The sequence below is a fragment of the Sphaerodactylus townsendi genome, linkage group LG13 (assembly GCF_021028975.2).
Source record: "Sphaerodactylus townsendi isolate TG3544 linkage group LG13, MPM_Stown_v2.3, whole genome shotgun sequence".
Taxonomy (NCBI): Eukaryota; Metazoa; Chordata; class Lepidosauria; order Squamata; family Sphaerodactylidae; genus Sphaerodactylus; species Sphaerodactylus townsendi.
Genome location: NC_059437.1, coordinates 54,185,555 through 54,212,858, shown reverse-complemented (window position 1 = coordinate 54,212,858; position 27,304 = coordinate 54,185,555). Strand labels below are relative to the sequence as shown.

General features: G+C 50.2%; 1 protein-coding gene across 3 annotated transcripts in view; it reads left to right on the top strand.

Annotated features, from left to right (window-relative positions):
• The window catches only part of KDM2B (lysine demethylase 2B), a 94,413-nt gene that overhangs the window by 58,502 nt on the left and 8,607 nt on the right, over nt 1-27,304 (top strand). For all 3 annotated transcript variants that reach the window (XM_048514746.1, XM_048514745.1, XM_048514747.1), the window contains 6 exons: nt 99-550; nt 3,508-3,594; nt 16,781-17,005; nt 22,606-22,749; nt 24,540-24,626; nt 26,075-26,347. In XM_048514746.1, the coding sequence (XP_048370703.1) occupies nt 99-550; nt 3,508-3,594; nt 16,781-17,005; nt 22,606-22,749; nt 24,540-24,626; nt 26,075-26,347 (1,268 nt within the window). The remainder of the gene's footprint in view (nt 1-98; nt 551-3,507; nt 3,595-16,780; nt 17,006-22,605; nt 22,750-24,539; nt 24,627-26,074; nt 26,348-27,304) is intronic.

Here is a 27,304-nt window from a genome sequence, read left to right as displayed (position 1 = left end):
ACTTCCCTCTGGTCTTGCATTTGGGCTGTTTATTGCAGGCGTGACTGAGTTCCGACTTCGGGAAAGGTTTTAATCCAGGCTTTTCTTGTGTCTTCTAGATGCAACAAGGAAACGCAGCTTAGATAGCTTCTCGTCGGATTCTTGGGTAGACATGGATGAAGAACCGTGTGATGTTCGCGCTCAGGAGGAGAAGGACGAAAATTTGGATAAAACCCCTAAGCCCTCAGCTGATGGTTCCTCCTCTCCCAACAGCACACATTCGGAAGGGAAGGAGATTTTGGGGAAGAAGCAGAAGTCCGCTGCCACCCGGTACCTCAAAAGAACTTTGTCCAATGAGTCGGACGAAAGCGTAAAGTCGACTCCGGCAGAGTATCCCAAAACGCCCACGGGGTCGCCAGCCACAGAAGTCTCAGCCAAATGGACTCACCTGACAGAGTTTGAACTGAAAGGCTTGAAAGCCCTTGTTGAAAAACTTGAATCCCTCCCAGAGAATAAGAAATGCATCCCGGAAGGCATAGAAGATCCTCAGGCTTTGCTAGAGGATATGAAGGTGTGTGGATGGTTCACTCAGTGGCGTAAGAGGTTAAGAGCTCGTGTATCTAATCTGGAGGAACCGGGTTTGATTCCCAGCTCTGCCGCCTGAGCTGTGGAGGCTTATCTGGGGAATTCAGATTAGCCTGTGCACTCCCACACATGCCGGCTGGGTGACCTTGGGCTAGTCACAGCTTCTCGGAGCTCTCTCAGCCCCACCTACCTCACAGGGTGTTTGTTGTGAGGGAGCAAGGGCAAGGAGATTGTAAGCTTTGAGTCTCCTATAGGAGAGAAAGGGGGGATATAAATCCAAACTCCTCCTCCTCCTCTTCTTCTGCTAAGTGCTATCAGTCACAGACCAGGAAAGGGATTTGGGCGTCACAGTTGATAGTTCCATGGGAATGTCAACTCAATGCATGGCAGCTGTGAAAAAGGCAAACTCTAGGCTGGGGATAATTAGGAAAGGAATTGAGAATAAAACTGCAAAGATTGTCATGCCCTTATATAAAGCAGTGGTGCGACCGCACTTGGAGTACTGTGTCCAGTTCTGGTCGCCGCATCTCAAAAAGGATATTGAGGAGATAGAAAAAGTGCAGAGAAGGGCAACAAGGATGATTGAGGGACTGGAGCACCTTCCCTATGAGGAAAGGCTGCAGCGTTTGGGACTCTTTAGTTTGGAGAGGAGACGACTGAGGGGGGATATGATTGAAGTCTATAAAATTATGCACGGGGTAGAAAATGTTGACAGAGAGAAATTTTTCTCTCTTTCTCACAATACTAGAACCAGGGGGCATTCGTTGAAAATGCTGGGGGGAAGAATTAGGACTAATAAAAGGAAACACTTCTTCACGCAACGTGTGATTGGTGTTTGGAATATGCTGCCACAGGAGGTGGTGATGGCCACTAACCTGGATAGCTTTAAAAGAGGCTTGGACAGATTTATGGAGGAGAAGACGATTTATGGCTACCAATCTTGATCCTCTTTGATCTGAGATTGCAAATACCTTAACAGACCAGGTGCTCGGGAGCAACAGCCGCAGAAGGCCATTGCTTTCACCTCCTGCAAGTGAGCTCCCAAAGGCACCTGGTGGGCCACTGCGAGTAGCAGAGAGCTGGACTAGATGGACTCTGGTCTGATCCAGCTGGCTTGTTCTTATGTTCTTAAGAGGAGCCCAAATTTCTGCTCATGGCTGTCATTTAGGGGCTGTTTGAGCCTGAATGAGGCCAGATGTGGGTCGAACTTTAAGCTGCAGACTTCCAGTCTGCAGGTAAGAGCTTGATCCAAGCTTGGCTGAGGCCAGGTTCAGACAGAGCACAGGGAGGCTATTGGCTCCACCCCCAAGCTCCGCCTGACCACTCAGGCGAAGCTTGGGAGTGGAGCATCTAGATCAGGGGTGTCCAACTCTGGCGCTTCAAGTGTTCATGAACTACAATTCCCATCAGCCAATTGGTCATGCCAGTAGGGGCTGATGGGAATTGTAGTCCATGAACACCTGAAGCGCCAGAGTTGGACATCCTTGATCTAGAGCCATGCTTAGTCTGAGCGTGGCCTGAGCCAGGCTGAAATAGCCCCCCACCTCCACTTGGCGATCAGGGTGGGGCAACCCGGCCGGCCCCACTCTTCAATTCCTTGTGGAAGTGAGGGAAGATGGGAGGGCTGGCAAGTGAGTGAGCTGGCTTCTGATCTCCATGTGGAAATTGGGGGCAATGGCATAGTGGTTAAGAGCAGGTGTGCTCTAATCTGAAGGAGCTGGGTTTGATTCCCCGCTCTGCCGCCTGAGCTTTGGAGGCTTATCTGGGGAATTCAGATTAGCCTGTGCACTCCAACACACGCCAGCTGGGTGACCTTGGGCTAGTCACAGCTCTATGGAGCTCTCCCAGCCCCCACCTACCTCACAGGATGTTTGTTGTGAGGGGGGAAGGGAAAAGAGATTGTAAGCCCCTTTGAGTCTCCTATAGGAGAGAAAGGGGGGATATAAATCCAACTCTTCTTCTCCTCCTCCTCCTCGGGCTGGATTGGGAGGGGCACGGTGTCCAAGTAAGCCTCAGGTACCGTTTATAAAGGGACGCATCTGTGAGCAGATGGGTTTTGAGAGTGGTCGGGTGTTCATGGAAGATATTCCAGGCCTCTGGGACACTGGTGGAGTTATTTATCTTTTGGCCAGCTCCGTTACAGAGCATTATGTATGAATGTATGTATGTATGTATGTATGTATGAATGCCTGCCTGCCTGCCTGCCTGCCTGCATTCATTCATTCATTCATTCATTCATTCATTCATTCATTAAATTTGTATGCCGCCCTCCCCGAAGGCTCAGGGCGGTTTCCATCAAGAATAAAAGTTTAAAACATCGTATATATAATTTATCTAAAATACATAAAATACTAAACTATAGATGGCTTCAGCTCTTCTATTTCCCTTTTTATGAACCCACGGGAGGCCAGATGTTACCTGTCAAGGAGGGGGAAAGGGTCACTACTTTTAAAGCTTCCCCTTGTAAAATGCTCCCGGCATACGGGATGCATAAGCACTGTGGGAAAATAATCCTTAGCGCAGTTTGATTGGCTGATCTGGGGCGTGCAAACTTTGAGAAGGGAGTCAGTTTTGCTGACTAGCCAGCTGCAGTGCTGGTACCAAAGGTAGGAAACACCGATCACAAAACACCCTGCGGTGGTCTGACGCATTCAGGGCAAGAGGGTCATTAGCTGCTCAATGTACATGGAAGATCTGGCTGGTGGGGGGGGGTGTGGAACCAAAAGGCTCTGTCCAATGAGCGGTTACCCCCACGAGCCTATTACAGTCCTCTCATGGGATAATACTGTGTTCAGCACACCCCCTCCTAAACGGTTAAATTGCACTGGGTGAAATATTGTGACCAGTTGCCCTTCATCACTTTCAGTTTGATTTAGGAGCTTGGGGTGCGCCTGGGAATGGGAAGGGAGTCAAACTGATCAGCTTGTTTTCATTTTGAAACAGAACATCCTGAAAGAACATGCGGACGACGATCCGAATCTTGCTATTTCTGGGGTCCCTGTGGTATCCTGGCCGAAGAAAAACACAAAGGTAGGAAGTCATCCTTCTTGTGTTCAAACGTGGCTTCTGTTGCCTTGTTTTTTTTAGCTGCCCGAGGTCACTCCTTGGTTGGAGGCAGCCGGCCGGCCAGCCACACTTCTAAGTATACCCTTAAGAATGCCAGGTGGGCAAAGGGAGATTCCGCACAGCTGCATCATGTTCAGCTTCAAACGTTTTAGCCAGCTGCATGGCTGCTGTTACAATTTTTTTGTATGTATTGTCAAAGGCTTTCATGGCTAGGATCGCTATTGTGTTGTGGGTTTTCCGGGTTGTGTGGCCGTGTTCCAGAAGCGTTTTCTCCTGCATCTGTGGCCGGCGTCTTCAGGGGATCCATTCTAATGCCGAGATGCTTCTTTCCAATGTAAACAAACAAGCCTTTTCGTTTGACCATCCAAGTGACAAATAGTTAAAGACAACTCTTGACTGCTAGAGGTTCGGTCATGCATTTTGCAGACGGGGCCCAGCGGCAGCACGTTGACAACCTCCCCACTCCCAATAAGAGGACTTGAATCCTTTTTCATCCTTGTGGTCTTGTGTAATCTCACATGGGACTGCACATGCGCAGGCCTGACACGGAGAAGAGTGAGGAGTTTCCCTCGGCATTCCTGCATCTCCGGAGTGCTCCCCTCCCTCCCTCTTGAGCCGAAGGCAGGAAAGTTTCCTGCCTAAATGGTCATGAGGGTGGAGGGGGAGGGAGTGATCCCCTACTTCCTCTCCGTGTGGAGAGGACATGTTTTCTTTTGTTCCTGCCTTTGTTGGCCTGGCCATTCCATCTTGCTCGGCTTCGATGGAGAGGAAGGGGTCGGCGTTGTTAAAAAATGCTCCGAAGTGTGGAACGAAGATGGCCAAGGACGATGGCCATCCTGATGGTCTTTTGCGCCTCAGTGAATGGTGGCTAAACTCCCGCAAGGCCTCAACCAGAAAGTCATACGGGACTAAATGGAAACAATTCTTGTTGTGGGATTTTAAAAGGGGAGTTGACCCCTGGTCGTGTAAATTACGGCAATTTTTTACTACTTAATTACATTAAAGGGATCGGGGCTAGCAAATGCATCCATTAAAGTTCACTCGGTGGCCATTTCATTTAGGCTTTGAGCCTGCCTCTCTTTTTTTCCTAACCCCTATTTGCAAGAGTTTCCTTAAGGGCCCAGCTAACCTCCATTCCCCATCTGATGCATCTGATCCCTCAATGGAGCCTTTCCCTGACACCAATCTTACCTCGCCAGCAAACCATCAGAACTGGTGATGTCATGTGACTTGGCTGACCTGTCCTGTAAAGTGGCATTCTTAGTCGCCAACACATCAGCAAGGAGGATTGGAGATTTACGGGCTTTGGTGTGTCACCCACCATTCACTAAATTCCACTCTGATAAGGTCGTGCTGTGCCCCGGCATGGAGCGTTTGCCCAAAGTTGTGTCAGCATTTCATTGATGTCAGGACATAGTTCCTCCTGTATTTTTTTCCCCATTCCTCATCGGACGTGGAGAAAACCTTACTTTGCTGTGTGGAGCACAGTTATGCTATTTGGAAAGAACAAGAGACTTTAGGATAGACCCAGATGTGTGTGTGTAGCAGTGGCGCAGTGGCTAAGAGCAGGTGCGCTCTGATCTGGAGGAACCGGGTTTGATTCCCAGCTCTGCCGCTTGAGTTGTGGATGCTTATCTGAGGAATTCAGATTAGCCTGTACACTCCCACACACGCCAGCTGGGTGACCTTGGGCTAGTCACAGCTTCTCAGAGCTCTCTCAGCCCCACCCACCTCACAGGGTGTTTGTTGTGAGGGGGGAAAGGGCAAGGAGATTGTAAGCCCCTTTGAGTCTCCTGCAGGAGAGAAAGGGGGATATAAATCCAAACAACAACTCCTCCTCCTCCTCCTCCTCCTCTTCTTCTTCTTCTTCTTCTTCTTCTTCTTCTTCTTCGTTATCTGTTTCTTTTTCAGCGAGAGCTGCTTCATTCACAGTCTCACCTTCTCCCCCCCCCCCCAAAGTGGTTAGCTTGCTACTCTCCCATGTGGGACTGCAGATAAGACCATGAAGATGAAAAACAACGTTGCGCTTACCTGTAACTGTTGTTCATGGAGTGGTCTTGGTTTGCAGGCACACATTCCTTCATCACTCTGGCACCCCTGTAGGGGTCCACTTACCTCTCTGAGGAGCTGGTCCGTGGTGGCAGTTGGAGAATGGAAAAGGTCGCTCCCTCGCCCTCTGCCCTCGTGACCCTTGGCTTGAGGGGGAGGGAGAGCTCTGGAGATGCAGGGAGGCAGAGATAAGTTTGTCACTCTTCTCCGCAGCAGGCCTGTGAATGCGCAGTAGCCCAATGTGTGCCTGCACAGAAGACCACTGGATGAACACCAGTGACAGGTAAGTGCAACCTTGTTTATCCCAAGAGGTTTTGCTCTTGTCAGCCTATCTGAAAGGAGATGAAATCCAGTGATTAAAAAGAGATTTTGCTTTAAATAGTTTAACTGAACTTTGACCTTAAACCAGATTTTAAATCAGGTTTTAAGTCAGAAGGCTTAAATTGACTTGGCGGCATAGGTAGGCCACCAGCAAATAAAAAGAAGAAGAAGAGTTTGGATTTATCTCCCCCCTTTCTCTCCTGTAGGAGAGAAATAGTGGGCAGTAAATAGATTACCGGCTCCAGTGGCTTTTGGGCAGAAAGAAAGAAAATTGTCTGTGTTTCTTTTCACACTTAATGTCTGAGTGGAAAAACCATGGTAATCCAGAGATACTGAAATCTTAACTGAAGTGTTTCCTGGATGGCAGGAAATTAAAGAGAAACCTGGCTGCTTAGAAATCTTATCTGAAAATGGGAAAACATTTTTACATGTTAAATATGAACTGCATCAGAGTACCTTTGATGGGACAGAGGAATCTCTGTTGCACTGAGACAGGCACAAGCTGCAGGTGGAAACAGGGAGACCCTATAGGGTTTCCCTTCTAGAGGGTATGGCCAGTTTCATGGAAAACTGGTGGTGGAGCTAAGAATTAACTCATAGAATCCTAGAGTTGGAAGAGACTCCAAGGGCCTTCAAGTCCAACCTCCTGCCATGCAGGAACACACAATCAAAGCATTGCTGACGGATGGCCATCCAGTCTCTCTTTAAAAATCTCCAAAGAAGGAGACTCCACCACACTCTGAGGAAGTGCATTCTGCTGTCGAACAGCCCTGACTGTCAGGAAGTTTTTTCTGATGTTTAGGTGGAATATCTTTTCCTTCCTTTCCATTACTCCTGGTCCTAGTCTCTGGAGCCACAGAAAACAAGCTTGCTCCCTCACTAACATGACATCCCTTCAAATATCTGAACATGGCTATCATGTCACCTCTTAACCTTCTTTTCACCAAACTAAACATACCCTGCTCCATAAGTCTCTCCTCATAGGGCATGGACTCCAGACCTTTTACCATTTTGGTTGCCGTCCTCTGAACCCGTTCCAGCTTGTCAATATCCTTCTTGAATTGCGGTGCCCAGAACTGTACACAATTTTCCAGGTGAGGTCTAACCAATGCAGAATAGAGAGGTACAATTACATCCTTCTATCTAGACACTATACTCCTATTGATGCAACCCAGAATCACATTGGCTTTGAGCCTGGAAGTCAAGGCTTGCGTTTCCCACACACTGGCTGCGTATCTTTTGAATAGCTCCTGCTGTCTAAGCATCGAAGTCCACACCACAGCTTGCAGTAGTGATAGCAGTGGCCTACCTTACAATACAGTTGTTGGGGCTTATTTTGAAGTGTTTGCAAGAGGCGTTTGCAAGTTGTAACCAGGCAGGGTAGCCAACTTTTATTTTCTATTAGCCAGCTGCAAAATCCCAACCTACTGTTACCTATAATACTTCGACTTATCAGAAACAATGTAGTGTGGATAAAAGGAATGCATGTATTTAAGCCTAAGGAATTCAACTTGTTATTTTCAATCTTGACTACATTAATGAATCCATGAAATGAGTTTTGCTTGTAAGCTCTGATTAATTCTGTAACTTTGAGCAGCAGGCCTTTCCAAGTTCATTTGTCAGGAAACAACAGATATTTTGGGCAAGCGCCAGTTCTGGTGAAGGAATTTTCACGAAAGGTGAAGGAATTTAGGCCAGTCAAAAACTTATTGTTTTTGGATAAGGGGGAACCAGTGGACATTGTCTACTTGGATTTCCAAAAGGCTTTTGACAAAGTTCCTCACCAGAGACTGTTGAGAAAACTCAGCAATCAAGGAATAAGAGGGGAAGTCCTCCTATGGATTAAAAACTGGTTAAGAAACAGGAAGCAAAGAGTGGGTGTAAATGGGAAGTTCTCACAATGGAGAGATGTCGGGAGTGGTGTTCCCCAGGGATCCGTTTTGGGACCAGTGCTCTTTAACCTATTCATAAATGACCTAGAAGTAGGGGTGGGTAGCGTGGTGGCCAAGTTTGCAGATGATACCAAATTATGTAGGGTGGTGAGAACCACAAAGGATTGCGAAGAGCTCCAAGCGGACCTTGATAAATTGGGTGAGCGGGCTAAGAAATGGCAAATGCAGTTCAATGTAGCAAAATGCAAAGTGATGCACATAGGGGCAAAAAATCCAAACTTTACATACACGCTACAAGGGTCAGTGCTATCAGTCACAGACCAGGAAAGGGATTTGGGGGTCTTAGTTGATAGTTCCATGGGAATGTCAACTCAATGTATGGCAGCTGTGAAAAAGGCAAACTCTATGCTGGGGATAATTAGGAAAGGAATTGAGAATAAAACTGCAAAGATTGTCATGCCCTTATATAAAGCAGTGGTGCGACTGCACTTGGAGTACTGTGTCCAGTTCTGGTCGCCGCATCTCAAAAAGGATATTGAGGAGATAGAAAAAGTGCAGAGAAGGGCAACAAGGATGATTGAGGGACTGGAGCACCTTCCCTATGAGGAGAGGCTGCAGCGTTTGGGACTCTTTAGTTTGGAGAGGAGACGTCTGAGGGGGGATATGATTGAAGTCTATACAATTATGCATGGGTAGAAAATGTTGACAGAGAGAAATTTTTCTCTCTTTCTCACAATACTAGAACCAGGGGGCATCCATTGAAAATGCTGGGGGGAAGAATTAGGACTAATAAAAGGAAACACTTCTTCACACAACGTGTGATTGGTGTTTGGAATATGCTGCCACAGGAGGTGGTGATGGCCACTCACCTGGATAGCTTTAAAAGGGGCTTGGACAGATTTATGGAGGAGAAGTCGATTTCTGGCTACCAATCTTGATCCTCTTTGATCTGAGATTGTAAATGCCTTAACAGTCCAGGTGCTCGGGAGCAGCAGCCGCAGAAGGCCATTGCTTTCACATCCTGCACGTGAGCTCCCAAAGGCACCTGGTGGGCCACTGCGAGTAGCAGAGTGCTGGACTAGATGGACTCTGGTCTGATCCAGCTGGCTTGTTCTTATGTTCTTATTTTTGCATTTGCTATTAAAAAGGCCAGGGCAATGCTTGTTTTTAATGCCTGTCCAAAATAATTTATTACAATCATGAAGAGGACCAAGAGGTTTTTGAAGAGCAAGGAAGTTCTGTGGCACTTTTAGGACTAACCTGCTTTTGGTGGCATGAGTCCTTAGAGACACCATTTTAGAGAACAGTTTTTCCCCCAGAGGGTTGAGGGAGGGAGATCGTGAGACGCTTCCCAATTTCAAGCTTTGGCATCTCCAGGTAAAAAGATCGCGGGTGGGCACAGCCGAATCTGCTGGCAAGACCTTCAGACAAGACAGTGTCAGGCTGGCTAGACCAGGGGTCCCCAAACTACAGCCCGGGGGCCAAATGTGGCCCCCTGAAGGCATTCATCCAGCCCGCCAGGCATGGCGGCGATGGCTCCATTCATCTGCAGTGGGGGCTCGAGGGAGAGGAAGAACCGGCCCCAATGGCTGTTGATTGCAGTTACATGATGGCACCCCCATATCTCCATGAATTTTCTGACCCAGAGTTGGAAACCTTACACGTGGCAACTCCTGCTCCGCCCTTCCCTCTCGGCTACTCCATGTGTTGCTCTCAGGCTTTCTGTTCCGCCTCACTCCCATTGGCATCAGCCAGGCTGGCGAATCGCTCGCTGGCTGCTAGGGAGGAAGAACCCAGGAAGATACCTAATCCTGGGTTAGATGGAATGCTTCATTGGGAAAGTTCTGCTTTTTTTTTTTTTACAGGGGAAGGTATTCCACCGCCTCCCCAACAATATTTGGAGCCCACCCTGTACTTGACATATTTTGGTCACTGTTCTAAAAATAGACCATGACAGAAAGGCTGAAAGGTGAAATCAAACATTTTACAATCATTTGTGCATAGGAATTTGTTCATAGTTTTTTTTAGTCCGGCCCTCCAACAGTCTGAGGGACAGTGAACTGGCCCCCTGTTTAAAAAGTTTGGGGACCCCTGGGCTAGACCAATGGGCTGGCTCAGTCGCAGGTCACATTCACAGTGCCAATCCTGTGTAGGTACCTGGGAATAAGCCCCACTCAGCCTACTGGGACTTCCTTCTGAGTAAACATATGTCAGTAAATCAGACAGAACATAACCGAAAGTCCCCAGCAGTTACTTTGAAATCGCTTTTTGTTAGAAAATAATCTGAGTTCAGTTTCTTTTTTTTTTTATCCTCTCTTTCTCCTTACCTGATTGGACAGAATAAAAACGGGCACAAACGGGTGTTTCCCGTACAGGTGCTATGCTGTCTCCTACCCCTTAGTCTTTCTGGCTGAGATGATAGAGAGCCCCCCACCCTGCACAGCTGGAATTCCTCTGAAGCAAAGAAAATCTTTGGACTGAAAAGGAAAGAAAAATCAGAAAGTGAAACACGTATCAGCCGCAAGCCTGGAGCTATGTGCACGTGTGTGTGAAGTGCCATCAAGTCACTTCCAACTTGTTGGCGACCCTATAAATTGATGTTCTTCAAAATACCCTATTGTTAAGAGCCTTGCTTTGGCCTTGCAAACTGAGGGCTGTAGCTTCCTTTAGAGAGAGTCTATCCGTGTCCTGTCAGGTCTTCCACTTTTCGAGTATTATTGTTCTTCCCAGCAATTCTTGTCTTCTCCTAATGGGACCAAAGTACGATGGCCTCAGTTTAGTCATCTTAGATTCTAGGGGGGGTTCTGGTTTGATTTGACCTAGAACACAATGATTTGTTGTTGTGGGTTTTCCGGGGCTGTGCGGCCTTGGTCTGGCAGATCTTGTTCCTAACGTTTCACCTGCGAAACCCACAACAGCCAGTTGAATCTGGCCATGAAAGCCTTCGACAATACATTGATTTGTCTTTTCGGAGGTTCCCCTCTATCTGTAACAGCACATTTTAAAGGGGTCTACTTTCTTCTCGTCAAGCTTTCTTCATTGCCCAACCTTCACACCCATATATAGTTACAGGCTCTTTTTTGCCATCAAGTGGCAGCCACCTTCCAGTGACTGTGTAGGGTTTTGGAGATCCAGGACACTTAAAAGTGGTTTGCCACCGCCTACTTCTACATGGCAACTTTGGACTTCCCCGGTGGTCCCTTATCGAAGTACAAAACCAGCTTACCTTTGCAAATCCGTTGGAGATCTGAACTGATCTCTAGAAGACAGGTACCTGTTCCCAGAGGCAGACCGAGGGGGAACTGCGTCCAGGGCACGCATGTGCCCCACACCCCTCCCACGGCGTTGCACAGGTGCGCGCCCAGGGCATGTGTGTGTGTCCCCCACCCCGTTGGAACTATGCCACTTCCTGTTCCCCTGGAGAAAGCATCTGCTTTGGTGTGTGCGCTCTCTGGCAGCATACCCCACTGAGTCCCTTTCCATGCACATGCGCGCACTTCAGCACCAAATCTCCAGGAATTTTCCAGCCCAGAGCCGGCCTTATGCTGGCCAAGGTGCCCCTGGACTAAGCCCTCTCGTTCCCAGGAGCAGCTGCTGTTGACTCCCAAGCAGGAGGGCCCCTTTGCCCCCAACCCCTCCGAAGCCCCCTTCTGCTGCCCCGGGAGGGCCCCTTTTCCTGCCAGCATCCTCTAGTCTCAACATTCTTTCCTCCAGAGTGGGGGTCTGCAAACTATGGCTCTCCGGGTGGTCATGGACTACGATTCCCATCAGCCCTGCCACTTGGCCCTGCTGGCAGGGGCTGATGGGAATCGTAGTCCATGGACATCTGGAGAGCCGTGGTTTGCAGAGCCCTGCGACCTTTCCCGTAAGGAACTTCCCCCAAGTCGTTTTCCTGCGCTCCCAGCCCTCCCATCTAACCCTGCTGCTCCCCGCCCCCCCCCCCCACCAACTTTCCCATTTGCAGGGAGTGCAAGAGGCGACCGGGCGCCCCCTTGTTCCCCTCCCTTTGCAGCCAGTGGTCACCCCCACCCCCTTAAAAAAAGGGGGGCGGGCGGGCGCACCGGCTGGGCGGGCGGGGCCGGCCCCTTCCAGGCGGTGCGGCTGCATATGCATGAGGCGGGCCCTCCCTCCTCCTCCTCCTCCGCCTCCTCCTCCTGGTGTGTAAAGAAGCCACAAGGCGGAGCCGCCGCCGCTGCGCCCGCGCCTCCAGCCATGTCCGCCCGCCGCCGCCTGGGCCCACCGTGAGCCATGGCCATGTCCGCCAGCCCGGACGAGGAGGACTACGACTCCGAGCAGGACCAGGTCCGCCGAGGAGGAGGAGGAGGAGGAGGAAGGGGGGGAGCAGTTGCCGCCGCCGCCGCCGCCAGGCCCTGCTTGGGGGGGGGGGGGGGGGGGAGGGGGTGTGCAGAGACAATGTCGGCGGCGGCGGCGGCGGCTGCCCGGGTCCTTGCAAAGATGGATTCTGCACGCCCGGGGAGGAGGGGAGGGGGACGCTTTTGTGTTGCAGCGGAGCCTGGGGGGGGGGGGGGGGGGGCCGCGTTGCTTTGCGAAGGTGCTAAAAAAGGGGCGACCCGGCCAGAGAGCGCGCCCCCAACCCCCAACCCCCCCCGCCCGGGCTTTGCAGGGGGGCGACCCTTTCTTTGCAGCGGGGTTGCAAGGCATGCGCGGGGGCGGGTCGGAAGCGGCTCCCCGGGAGGGAGGGGGAGGGGACCGGCTGTTGCAGGACCGATCCGGCCCGGGCGCTGCGCTGCGCTCCTTCCTTCCTCTCCCCTGCTGGGTGCGTGGGATCCCGGGTCCGTTCGCGGGCTGCTGCTCTGCACCTGGTGGCCTGCAGCCTGCTGGGGCGGGGGGCGAACCTGGGTGAGGCTGCCGTCCTGGGGGGTTGCTTCCCGGCGGGGCTGCACCAGGGCCGGGCTGGAAGGCTCATTGTTCGTGCAAGCCCGCGTTCCTTCGGTCATTGGTGGCCCTTCTTGGATCACAGGCCGAAGCAGAGCTGCCTAGTAGTTAAAGTGCGGGGCTGGCATATGGGCACGCCCAGGTTTGAATCCCTGCTCTGCTCGCTGCATGATCTGGGGCCCCTGACACACCCGCACTAAGCCTACCTCACAGAGTTGTTGTGCAGATAAAATGGAGGAGAGCATAAGCCACCTGGGACGCAAGGCCAGGTATAAATAAGTTAAAATGCAGGTGGAGGCAGTAACACCACCCCACAATTTCTTTTTTTCTCAAAGCAACCTGGAAAAGCAGATTGTTTGTGAACATTTTATAACTTCTTGAAGGGCTGCACTGTTGGAGGAGACCTCTCCGCCTTCCAAGAGATTCTTCAGATCCTTCATGAGATTGGATGAGTTTTTGAAAGATTGGTACCCTGGAGTTAGTTGTCTCATTCTAATTTAGCAGCACAGTCTGATTCCGCCACACCCACTTTTTAAATAGCAAAAAAACCCACATCTATATATTTTAATTGCCAATTATTATCTCAGATGCTTTTAGAGCAGGGGTGTCAAACTTGCGGCCCTCCAGATGTTTATGAACTACAATTCCCATCAGTTCTTCCCAACATGAGCATTGGCTATGCTGGCAAGGGCTAATGGGAATTGTAGTTCATGAACATCTGGAGTGCCGCAAGTTTGACACCTGTGTTTTAGAGGGTTGGGGTGTAGATGTCACAAGCGCTTTACTGCTTGGAGTATTTTTTTTAATAAACAGCCTATAAATGACATTGGTAAATATCTGTTTCACAAAATGGTCAGAAAATAACCCAGAGGAAGTTCTGTGAGTGACTAGTTTTAAGTCCTTTGCAGATTTGGTTAAGAAATCGGAACGTGGCACGTGTGCACATTGTGTGATCATGCACACAAACGTAATATTTTTAAAAATATTTTAATTGTTGTCATGGGTTACCCCTGATTCAGTATCTAATTAGCTTAGCAAATAGAAACCTTGAGATAAAGACCGATTTACACATTACAGGGTCCCCCTTCAGGGGAACATCTAAGACGCGTGGTTCAGTCATAAAAATGTGAGGTGGGAGCAAGTTGGGACTAGCCTGTGTTTTCAAATAGTGGTCCTTAAGTCTGCCTCAGCGGCAAACCCAGATTTGCATTTGCAATGATTTTGTTTATTTATTTTCTGCTTTCTTCCCCAGTTGGGGCTTAAAGCAGCTTTTTTTAGAACACCATTCTCCCTTCCAACAACAACCCTGCTAGGTAGACCAAGTCGAGAGCTTGTGACGGGTTTAGTGTCACCTATCAAACTTCCATGGTAGAAGTGGGGATTTAAACCCAGGTCACCCAGGGCCCAGGTGTGCCACCCTATGCACTACACTAGGTGTGGCCAACCTATGGTGCTCCAGATGTTCATGGACTGCAGTTCCCATCAGCCCTGCCAATTGGCCATGGTGACAGGGACTGATAGGAATTGTAGTCCATGAACAGCTGCAGCACCGTAGGTTGGCCACCCCTGCACTACACCATCCTGGGTTGCTTTTGCGCAGCATGAGGAGGAGGGGGAGGAGGAGGAGGAGTTTGGATTTATATCCCCCCTTTCTCTCCTGCAGGAGACTCAAAGGGGCTTACAATCTCCTTGCCCTTTCCCCCCTCACAACAAACACCCTGTGAGGTGGGTGGGGCTGAGAGAGCTCCGAGAAGCTGTGACTAGCCCAAGGTCACCCAGCTGGCGTGTGTGGGAGTGTACAGGCTAATCTGAATTCCCCAGATAAACCTCCACAGCTCAGGCGGCAGAGCTGGGAATCAAACCCGGTTGGGAATCTGAGCTGGGAGCTGGGAATCAAACCCGGTTCCTCCAGATTAGATACATGAGCTCTTAACCTCCTACGCCACTGCTGCGCCATGCTAAAGTGCATGGAATTAGTGCACTTTAGGGGCCAGTCTTAACTACGTGAAAACGTTGCTACCTGCGGCGATCAGATCTGATTTTGCTCTGTGCTCTTTTGCTGTTGAGAATGATGAAAGCTAGTTTCGGAATGCCTGCCTGTGGTCATCTGCTCTTCACTGGAACAGGAACGTCAGTTCCACGAATCGGACTCCAAATGAAACTTGAAATACCTTTTACTTTCAAAGTCTACTCTCTGGGTCATGCTTTAGCTTTGGTTACTAGGGCAAATGACGGCCAATGGGGAAGTACATTGGTTATGAGAACTATTTGGTCCCTGTCACATTGTGTGTTTATGCAGCAGTTACTCGCTTGATATCCCCGGTGGGGGGGGAGGGGGATTGCGAAAACATTTTTTAAAGCGTGCGTGGTTTTGGCTAGAAGAGTCGCACTCTTGTTTTGGAGCAGGGGATTGAATCGTGGAATATTTCTGTCTTTCTGTCACCACTGGCTAGCATCGGCAAGGTGGCTTTTTGATTTGGGTGGGGGTTACGTTCCTCAACATGCCCTTTATTGGCATTAAAGCCGTCTGATGATTCTTGGATCGCATCGATGCCCGTTGTGAACAATCGTAATCCTTGCATATGTTGACGCTCACTGCGAACACTGATGCTAATAGTGAACATTCATAACCTTTGCATATGTTGATGCACCCGAACCAGGATCAGTAGCCCGAACTTGTCAGATCTTGGAAGCTAAGCAAGGTCAGCCCTGGTTAGGACTTGGCTGGGAGACCATGACGGAAGTCCCGGCTCACTAAGCACAGGAAGACCCTGCGAAACCGACTCCGTTCGCCTCTTGCCTTGAAAACTCTTCTGGGTTCACTGTATGTCAACAGTGACTTGATGGCGCTTCCCATCCCCATGTTGGTGTGAGCGATGGGACATTTTTCCATTTGGTTGCACTTGGACAAGAGCACCCGGTGGGTGCTCCCGGTGCCATTTCACTTTTTGCCAATTAATTTTTATTTTTTATTTTTTATTTAAATTTATAGACCGCCCAATCCCCAAGGGGCTCTGGGCGGTGCACAACACTAATCTATATACAATATATAACAAGGGTCACAATAGTGACCAAAAACACTAAAATCCATTAAAATCATTAAAACCATTTAAACAGCGGTCAAAAACAATAACAATAGTAATGGCGTCCCGTAACCCAATTCCTTTAAAACCACCCCAAAAAGAAGGGAGCAGCCGGACTCCTCCTTGAAAATAACAAGAAATATGCAAAAATAAATTATAAAAGATAGGGAGCAAAAGGGCCAAGGAGCAAAGCAAGGAAGGGGTGGGGCCAAGATGTTCCTGCAAGCTTGATTGCCCTGTTTATCTTCACTAACATGTACCTTTTTTATTGTCGAAGGCTTTCGCTGCTGGAATCGCTGGAGTGTTGTGGGGTTTCCGGGCTGTCTGGCCGTGTTCCAGTAGCATTTTCCCCTGACGTTTCACCTGCATCTGTGGCTGGCGTCTTCAGAGATGCAGGCAAAACGTCAGGAGAAAATGCTACTGGAACACGGCCAGACAGCCCGGAAACCCCACAACACTCCATGTACCGTTTTGTACTGGTAAACTGTAGTTTTGTTACTTTCTATGTGCAATTCAGCACATGCAAGAGTCTCCTGGAGTTTTTCAAGTATTTTTCAATGAGGAGATGCCACCCTAGGAGACACCTGGACATGCCACCCTAGGAGACACCTGGCGCCTCATGGCCAGTTTTCCCCATAATGTGCAGCTCCCAAGGATGCGTTGGGTACATTTTAGGTCACATTCTTCAACAACAGGACGCTGCATGTCCCAGATTCTTGTGCCATACCCCAGAGTTAGTGTGGAAAGGTTCTGGTGTAGGAAACATGCAGCCTTGTATAATGTGAGAGGTTGAATCCAGCAGCCTAACTACGTAGAGGGGTCCCTCTCTTCCCCTCCTCAGTAGTTTTTACCACGCCCAAGGATTGCTTAAGAACTAACCGTGGCACGCCGTCCTGTGTCCTTTTCCAGAATCGAGCAGTCGGCAGGCCAAAGGGTAAGCTGGGCCCTACCTCTGCCGTGAAGCTCGCAGCGAACCGGACGACCGCAGGGGCGCGACGGAGGAGGACGCGATGTCGCAAGTGCGAGGCCTGCTTGCGCACCGAATGCGGCGAGTGTCACTTCTGCAAGGACATGAAGAAGTTTGGCGGGCCGGGTCGAATGAAGCAGTCTTGTATTATGAGACAGTGCATTGCGGTAAGCCTGGCGTGTTGGGAGCTGTTCTGGTTGTGGCCTGTCACGGTTGGTGCAGCTGGCCGGAGAAGCGTTGCTAAAGTTGACTCCTTCGCTCTGTTCTTTTACCTACAAATAATAAATGTAGACGCAGGCTACTGCAGATGTTTGTTAAGAACTCCTTTTGTGGGATTTGCACAGCTGACACCTTATCTTTACCGGACAGGTGAATCTGGCATAAGGTTAGACTCCCCAGACGCTAAAAAAATCAAAGTTTCCCTGCACTATTTGTTTGCTGCTTTGAAACTTGGGGGTGGGGGCCACCCGCAGGGCCTTCTCTGACGTGGCCCCAGCACTCTGGGATGCTCCCCCTGAAAGTCTGCAGGAGTTCAGGTGCCTGGCTAAGACCACTCTCTGTACCCGGGCATACGGGGGATCCCTTCTGGGTGGTGCTTCTGCCCTCTCCCCCTTATACTCCCTTTTATTCTGGTATCTGCTCTCGCCTGTACCAGTTCTCTTCTGGTTCACCCCCATCCCAAAATTCTGAAATTTTCCAGAGGCGTCTCTATGGCGTGGCTATGTTTTTTAGGGGCTGGGGGATGGACATGTTTTTTGAAGGGGGTTTTAGGATGGTTTGGTGACTGTATGTTTATGTCGTTTCATGATTGTACCCTGCCTAGGGACGTTGGTGCTGGCCAGAAATAAGTTTATAGAAAATAAATAAAATTAAATCTGCCAGGATGTAGAAAGGGCTATTGTCGTGCATCCGTTTGAGTCCGGTAGGACCTTGGAGGCCAACAAGATGTTTGGAGTGTAAGCCTTTGAGAGTCAGTGCTCCCCTCATCAGACTCTCCCTTTGACTCTTGAAAGCTCACACACACACACACACACACCCCCCCCATCTTTCTGGTCTCTAAGGTGCCATAGGATTTGACCTTAGCTCTTTTGTCACAGACCAACATGGCTACCCTCTGAAATGTTCTGCCTGTCGATCAGGGTGTCCAACTCTGGCCCTCCAGATGTTCATGGACTACAATTCCCACCAGCCCATGTCGTCCATGAACATCTGGAGGGCCAGAGTTGGACACCCCTGCTGTAGATTGTATTTTGTCTCAGCATAGAGTGTGCTTTCATGGTAAAGGCTGAGAAAGTACTTTGTAAATATTTTGCAAACAACATTACGCTGTATATCAGAGGTGTCCAACTCTGGTGCTTCGGATGTTCATGGACTATAGTTCCCATCAGCTCCTGCTGGCATAGCCAATGCAGACAAATTCAGAGGGTATAAGTCCATGATGGCTAAAGCTAGAACTTTTGTGTTTACAAACAACATAACTCTGAAAACTGGCTGCTAGAGCCCAAGACCTTGGGGATGGCTGTTCCCTTCACACCTTGCTTCTGAGTGCCCAGAGGCATCCAACTGGTCACCTTGAAAATGAACATAAGAACAAGCCAGCTGGATCAGACCAGAGTCCATCTAGTCCAGCACTCTGCTACTCGCAGTGGCCCACCAGGTGCCTTTGGGAGCTCACATGCAGGAGGTGAAAGCAATGGCCTTCTGCTGCTGCTGCTGCTCCTGAGCACCTGGTCTTTGCTAAGGCATTTGCAATCTCAGATCAAGGAGGATCAAGATTGGTAGCCATAGATCAACTTCTCCTCCATAAATCTGTCCAAGCCCTTTTTAAAGCTATCCAGGTTAGTGGCCATCACCACCTCCCGTAGCAGCATATTCCAAACACCAATCACACGTTGCGTGAAGAAGTGTTTCCTTTTATTAGTCCTAATTCTTCCCCCCCAGCATTTTCAGTGAATGCCCCCTGGTTCTAGTATTGTGAGAAAGAGAGAAAATGGACCCCTGGACTGTATGGGTTTGTCAAGCTGGACAGTGTCTCATTTGTATGACAGTGTTGGCTGGAGGCATGTTTGGATGGAACCTGAAACAGGAAGTTAGAAAGCCTCGTTCACAAGGATGAGTTGCGTCCCAGCGCTTTGAGGAAGAACTCTTCTCTAAGCACTTCGTCCGTATTGGCGTGGACCAGTGACCACAGCGCACAGTTCACTGGGAAGCTTTCATCCGCACCAAGAAAACCCGCCTGTGGCTCCGGCCCAAGTTTAGCTAACCGTGTTCGGAAACAATACCAGTGTTTGTAATAGTTTAGTGTCCTTTTAAAAAAAATCCCTGTCCAGTTTCTGAGATTGGTCTCCTATTAGACAGCCATGGAAATATAACTCCTATCAGTTTTTCAAGGTCAGCATGGCCAATTGGCCATGCTGGTAAGGGCTGATGGGAATTGTAGTTCCTGAACATCTGGAGAGCCGCAGGTTCCCTGCCCTAAGCTGAGCATTTTGGTGGATCTTCGGTTACATTCTGCTCTCTCTAACTCAGGGGTAGGGAACCTGCGGCTCTCCAGATGTTCAGGAACTACAATTCCCATCAGCCTCTGTCAGCATGGCCAATTGGCCATGCTGGTAGGGACTGATGGGAATTGTAGTTCCTGAACATCTGGAGAGCCGCAGGTTCCCTACCCCTGCTCTAACTGATGCGAATTAACCTGTGAAAGCAGATTTTTGCTGTAAAAGTCAGTCCTTTCAAAGTTCTGGATTTGACTAATAGAAAAGGAGTTATTTATCATCTCTTTCTCTTAATTGCCTTTCCAATGACAGCGTCTTCCTTCCCAAAGTCCTTTGTTTTCCATCGTTCTCTTAATTCCCCCTCCCCCCCAATCACTGTCAGGAGTCTGAGACCCCAACCAGACCTCAGCAGCCTCCGGTTGCTTTTGTCTCTCCTGAACGCCGAGGCCGTCCTGTAATTAGGCTGACATTTAGAGCACTTTGGTCTTGGGGAGGGGTTCTTACATGAAGGCAGAAACGGAGAGAGCAGAGCTGGAAAGGGAGACCACTCTGGCTGCTAGAAATCTTTAGTGGCCCAGTTGGGTAGCGTCCCCATTAATCAAGACGCACAGATGTCCAGCAAAGCTCCTCCTGTACATCCACGAAGCTCAGCTACCTCCTGAGGCTTTTCAGCTCTGTTTCGTTCTCTTTTGGGATGAGACTGCCTCCCTTAACAAGGCTACAGTAGACTGTTGAGAAAACTCAGCAATGAAGGAATAAGAGGGGAAGTCCTCCGATGGATTAAAAACTGGTTGAGGAACAGGAAACAAAGAGTGGGTGTTAATGGGAAGTTCTCACAATGGAGAGATGTCGGGAGTGGTGTCCCCCAAGGATCCGTTTTGGGACCAGTGCTCTTTAACCTATTCATAAATGACCTGGAAGTAGGGGTGGGTAGCGTGGTGGCCAAGTTTCTGTGATGATGTACTAAAATTATGTAGGGTGGTGAGAACTACAAAGAATCTCGCTAAGAGCTCCAAGCCGGACCTTGATAAATTAGGTGGATGGGATAACAAATGACAAATGCAGTTCCATGTAGCAAAATGCAAAGTGATGGCCATGGGGCAAAAAAAATCCAAACTTCAGCATACACGCCAGGCAGGGGTCAGTGCTATCAGTCACAGACCAGGAAAGGTATCTGGGCATCTTAGTTGATAGTTCCATGGGAATGTCAACTCAATGCACGGCAGCTGTGAAAAAGGCAAACTCTAGGCTGGGGATAATTAGGAAAGGAGTTGATAATAAAACTGCAAGGATTGTCATGCCCTTATATAAAGCAGTGGTGCGACCGCACTTGGAGTACTGTGTTCAGTTCTGGTCGCCACATCTCAAAAAGGATATCGAAGAGATGGAAAAAGTGCAGAGAAGGGCAACGAGGATGATTGAAGGATTGGAGCACCTTCCTTATGAGGAGAGGCTGCAGCATTTGGGACTCTAGTTTGGAGAGGAGACGTCTGAGGAGGGATATGATTGAAGTCTATAAAATTATGCCTTAGCAGACCAGGTGCTCAGGAGCAGCAGCAGCCGCAGAAGGCCCTTGCTTTCACCTCCTGCACGTGAGCTCCCAAAGGCACCTGGTGGGCCACTGCGAGTAGCAGAGTGCTGGACTAGATGGACTCTGGTCTGATTCAGCAGGCTAGTTCTTATGTTCTTATGTTCTTAAGTGCTGAGATCCTGTAGGTAAAGCGACCTCACGGAAATGCTAAATATGACCATCGGTATTGAGTAGGATTTGAAGCAAACAATTGAGATGACTCGGGGTGGAGCAGATGAGGGGGTCCACCAGTTTAGGTTTTTGCAAGATGTAGAACTACACCTCCAAGCAGATCTATATTAGAATTGTTAATGAAACGCCAGAAAAGATGCTCGGTGTCCGGAGATCCCCAGGTTCCAGCTCTGGCAGCAGGTTCAAGCTGCCGGCCAGACCACCCTCGCCTGGCTCAATCGGTGGCTCCAGGCAGCTTGACTGAGACTGGAAGTGGTAGAAGATTCAAGGTTCAAACTGGTTCTCTCCGGTTAAAGGATATTGGGTGTTCCCTGTTGTTGGACCTCCGGAGGAACCGGTTGGCCCCTGTTTGAACTTCTTTGCTGAACTAGATGGACCCCTGATCTGCTCTGGCGGGGCTCTTCTTGCGGTCTTGTGTTACTTATCTGGAAGGGCCTTTCCCTGCTTGGGGTGCCAGAGAATCACTGCCCATAAACAGCGCTTAGCAAGAGGAATCGGTGGAACGAGCTGCTGTGCTGTATCTGAGCTGGGATGGTTTTGCGTGGCCACTACTGTTTTGGTGATGACTTAGGGCAGTGGTGACGAACCTTTGGCACTCCAGATGTTATGGACTACAATTCCCATCAGCCCCTGCCAGCATGGCCAACTGGCCATGCTGGCAGGAGCTGATGGAAATTGTAGTCCATAACATCTGGAGTGCCAAAGGTTCGCCACCACGGACTTAGGGGTAAGAACATAAGAACAAGCCAGCTGGATCAGACCAGAGTCCATCTAGTCCAGCACTCTGCTACTCGCAGTGGCCCACCAGGTGCCTTTGGGAGCTCACCTGCAGGAGGTGAAAGCAAGGGCCTTCTGCTGCTGCTGCTCCTGAGCACCTAGTCTGCTAAGGCATTTGCAATCTCAGATCAAGGAGGATCAAGATTGGTAGCCAGAGATCGACTTCTCCTCCATAAATCTGTCCAAGCCCCTTTTAAAGCTATCCAGGTTAGTGGCCATCCACCACCTCCTGTGGCGAAAGCATATTCCAAACACCAACTGCCACACCTTGGCGTGAAGAAGTGTTTCCTTTTATTAGTCCTAATTCTCCCCCCCAGCATTTTCAATGGATGCCCCCTGGTTCTAGTATTGTGAGAAAGAGAGAAAAATTTCTCTCTGTCAACATTTTCTACCCCATGCATAATTTTATAGACTTCAATCATATCCCCCCTCAACCGCCTCCTCTCCAAACTAAAGAGTCCCAAAGATGGGTAGAAAGTCCCAAAGAGTCCCAGAGATGGGTAGAAAGATGATTTCTGCTTCCTGCCTGCTGCTGAGTGTTCGGGAGAATCTTGGGGCGCAGAAGCAGGAGAGCAGCCTGGCTGGATCTGACCAAAAGTCACTTCCAGACGAAGGGTTAATAGCCGTGTGACTTTTCTGGGCTTGTAAAACCTGTCGTGCCGCGGGTGCTGCTGGCCTCACCTGTCGCTCCCCATTTCCCGATGTATCATTTTGGACTCTGGTTTGGATCCAGCCGGTGCTGCCCCACACTGCTGTGTGCCTGGTGTGCGGAGAAGCTGGGAAGGAGGACACCGTGGAGGAAGAGGAGGGCAAATTCAACCTCATGCTTATGGAGTGCTCCATCTGCAACGAAATCATCCACCCCGGATGCCTTAAGGTGAGGGCTGCCGGGCACAACGGAATGGGGGTGGGGAGGGGTCGGCCAGGCCGCCATTTACCGAGGCATTTCGCGGGGAGCTCCCTTCTGCCGAGAAGTGTCCACACGCGAACCCTGGTGGACTGGCGTGTTGTCTTGTTGGGGATGTCAGCTGTTCTTTACGTACTTCGTCCCGGGCCACTTTCGGGCTTCTTTCCGAGGCTTAGAGGAGCTTCCATGAATTGGCATCCAGACAGGACTGCGTTCTCTTGAGTTTTTTTTTTTTCACACATAAGCCTTTATTGGCATACAAAACAGGACAAAATTTTTAAAACAAAACAAGGTTAAGAAATGCAGTTAAAATTACTAATTTCCAGTATAAAATTTGCAACAGTTTCACAAAAGAGCACATCAGAGCTGTTCAGGAGATTGGGTCTCTTATAACACTCATGCCACTGAGAACATTGCAAGAAAATGGGATTCATGCATTTCATGCGTATCTTATTGTATTTAGGGCATAGAAACAGAGAATGGTCAAGTGTTTCAACCGTAGTCATATCACATGAACAAACTCTTTTAGAACGTTCTCTTGAGTTGTCCAGCCATAGTTTACCACAGGGGTGTCAAACTCATTTGTTACGAGGGAGAGATATAACATAAACGTGGCGTGCCCAGGCCCTGATGGGGTGGCTTTCTCAGCTGGTGAGCCGCAGATTGGCTACCTCCGCTTGAGGGTGCTTATCCGGCTTGCAAGCCAGCTAAGGCAACCCCCTGGTCCCGATCTGGCTCACCATCTTTTCCCTTTGCATTTCTGCTTTGCTCGCTGCCAGTACATCTACTTGAGAGATTGTAGCAAGAATGTCAATCAGGGCTGTGACTTTCCCCATTGGTTAGAACAGGGGTAGGGAGCCAGCGGCTCGAGAGCCACATGCGGCTCTTCTGCCCTTGCACTGCGGCTCCATGAGCAGAGCCGCTGGCCCCATCCTTGCCCGCCCTGCAGGCAGCAGGGCAGGCGCACCAACTGCCCGCGGTCGGCTGGGCCGCGCCGCGGGCTTCCCCTCTCACCCGCCCCATTGGAGCAGGGTGGGTGCTTTCCTGGTGGCCGGCGAGGCCGAGCCACCGGCTTCATCCTTGCCCGCCCTGCAGGCAGCAGGGCAGGCACACCAATGGCCCGCGGCTGGCTGGGCCGCGCCGCGGGCTTCCCCTCTCACCCGCCCCATTGGAGCAGGGTGGGTGTTTTCCCGGCGGCCGGCAAGGCTGAGCCACTGGCCCCATCCTTGCCCGCCCTGCAGGCAGCAGGGCAGAAGCATCCATGCGCTTCTCAGAATGAGCGGAGTAAAAGGTAGGAAAAAACCCAATATATATAGTGTTATCTTTATTTTAAATGTCAAAAATTATTTGCGGCTCCAAGTGTTTTCTTTTCCCGTGGAAAACGGGTCCAAATGGCTCTTTGAGTGTTAAAGGTTCCCTAGCCCTGGGTTAGAACAATGAAGGGTGGGAGCAGACTGGCTTCTCACCAAACCAGGAGAGAAAAGCAGGAGCTAAACCCAAACTTTTCTTCTTCTTGAACTGGTGACTCTTTGTCCTTGCCTGGAGACAAGGGCTGGCAATGCCGTACGAGTGCAGGAAAACCCACCCGGATTTGGTGCAGGGTTGAGAATCCATGCCACATTTTTTAAAAAAAAATCTGGTTTCTTCTTGCTTCAGCTCAGCTTGCCAGAAGGCTTTGCCTTTCAAAGGGCCACCTGTACACACACACACACGCCTGTTTGTGAGCTGCCCTCAGTGAGTTGTGTGTCCTTCTCCACCAGGTGCGGGAGTCGGACGGCGTGGTCAACGATGAGCTGCCGAACTGTTGGGAGTGTCCCAAATGCAACCATGCCGGGAAAACGGGGAAAGTGAGTTTCGCTGGAACGTGTCCAAGAGAGGGGGTGCAGGTTTGGTTCTTTTTACAAAAATCTGGGAACATCCTTGTTTCCTTATCTTATTTGGGAAACTCCCCACTTAGAAAACGTAGTGGGTTTTTCTGCAGGATTGTGTGAATGGAACCACAAATTGGCCACTCCGTGAACAACCAGAAATGGCCGACAAGTACATCAATCTTGTAAGGGGGGGGGAAATATCTGAAACCCTCAGTAGCGCAGCGGCTCTATTAAAACTCTGCAAAGTGGTTCCGGGATCTCCAGCAGGGGGCCCCTCGGCCAGCGCCGTGTCCACTGAAACCTATTCTGGTTCTGCCAAGTGGTTTTTGAAAGTGGGCGGGGCTCTTGGCTATGCAGATTTGTAAAAGCAATGCTTCGGCAGCAGTCGCCACCACCACAGCGCAAAGACCTTTACTGCGTGGCTGAAGGTTAGCAGCAGCAGCCATGGAGTGGCCGGCCGTGCCCCCTGCGGTAGCCGTTGTGTAGCTGGGTCCACGGTTCCGTGCCAGCATTCCAAAGGTGCCCACAGGGTCAAAAAGACTGGAGACCCATGGAGTAGGGAGTGAGCTGTCCAGTTCAGTAGAACTCTCCTTCAGGCGGCTGAATCCAGAGAAGGGAGGATGGTGTAGGAAAGAAATCCCTGGGCATAATGAAAGACACACCCCACCCCTATCCGCAGCTTACTAAACAGGGCTTTGCAAAGAAACTGCAGGGTGAACAGTTCCCATTAACCCAACTGCAGTGCGTGAACGGTTTTTTTGGTAAGAACATAAGAACAAGCCAGCTGGATCAGACCGGAGTCCATCTAGTCCAGCTCTCTGCTACTCGCAGTGGCCCACCAGGTGCCTTTGGGAGCTCACCTGCAGGAGGTGAAAGCAATGGCCTTCTGCGGCTGCTGCTCCCGAGCACCTGGTCTGCTAAGGCATTTGCCATCTCAGATCAGAGAGGATCAAGATGGGTAGCCACAGATCGACTTCTCCTCCATAAATCTGTCCAAGCCCTTTTTAAAGCTATCCAGGTTAGTGGCCATCACCACCTCCTGTGGCAGCATATTCCAAACACCAATCACACGTTGCGTGAAGAAGTGTTTCCTTTTATTAGTCCTAATTCTTCCCCCCAGCATTTTCAATGGATGCCCCCTGGTTCTAGTATTGTGAGAAAGAGAGTAATGGATCTGATGAGTGTCTGTGGGTTTAATTTCTGTTGCCCTTATTGCGGGGTGTCCTACCCTGGCCCTCCTGATGTTCGTGCACTACCATCCCTATCAGCCCCTGCCAGTGGACTACGATTCCCATGCTGGCAGGGGCTGATGGGAATCGTAGTCTGCGAACATCGGGAGGGCCAGGGTAGGACAGCCCTGCCTCAGAGGCCGCTCTGGAAAAGCACGAGATATAAAGTTGGCGTTTGTGCTTTGTCCCTCTCTGGCGTACAAGCAAAAGCGCGGACCCGGGTTCAAATACGCGTCCAACCTCCCCGGCTCGCTCCTGAAAGAGCAGAAGGTAAACCGGGAAAACAAGGAGGTCATCCCGGAGGCCGCCAAGCGCAAAGTGGAGTGTGAGGAGCCCCCCCGGAAGAAATCGGAGGAGCACCCCAAAAAGCCCCCCCTGGACCCCCTACTGAGGAGGAAGTCCGAAGATGTCCTCCTGCGTCGGAAAAGGAAATTCGAGAAGCCTCAGGAGCCGACCATGAGGAAGCGGGTAAGATCGGGGGGCCCTCCCTCCTCAGAGGGAGCACTGGGGGCTCTTCCTGGATGGGTTTCTGCAAGGGCCACCTGCCGCCATCTAGCAACAAAGGGAGCTGACCAGGTGCCATGTTTTAAAGCATTAGGCCTGTGGCTCTGTGGGCCACTCGCCGTCCGTCAGCCTAACCTACCTCACGGGATGGCTGTGAGCAGTGGTGGGATCCAAAAATTTTAGTAACAGGTTCCCATGGTGGTGGGATTCAAACTGTGGCATAGCGCCAATGGGGCTGGGCGGGGCACGATGGGGGTGTGGCCGGGCATTCTGGGGGTGGGGCATTCCTGGGCAGGGCTGTGGCAAGGACGCAGCTGCTGCGCCGGTCCTTGGGCGGGAAACGAATGCACGCAGGCGCAGGCTTCCATGCATGCCGGTGCACCTCCTGCTAGACTGCTTCAAGTTCTGCGCGCTACTGCTGAGAGGAGGGGCGTAACTAAGGCAAAAATCACGGGGCAAAATCACCCATTAGTAACCCCCTCTCGGCACACGCAAATCATTAGTAACCTACTCTCGGGAACCTGTGAGAACCTGCTGGATCCCACCTCTGGCTGTGCGGGCAGAATGGGTCCTAGAAGGAAGGATGAGAAACTTCCACTAATCCGAGGCTTTGCAAGAGAGCCAGCGTGGTGTAGTGGTTAAGAGCAGGTGCACTCTAATCTGGAGAACCGGGTTTGATTCCCTGCTCTGCCACTTGAGCTGTGGAGGCTGATCTGATTCTTCTGATCTTCTGATTCTTCTGATCTTCCTCTTCTTTTCTTCTTCTTCTTCTTCCTCTTCTTCTTCTTCACCACTTGTGTACAGAGACTGTGCTTGGAGAGCGTTGGGGTACGGTTTCCCTCTTGTTCTGATCAGACACTGGCCCAAACGGCACGGCAGGTGGTGTGACCAGTGAAGCCAAATCCCACAATAGTGTTGTTT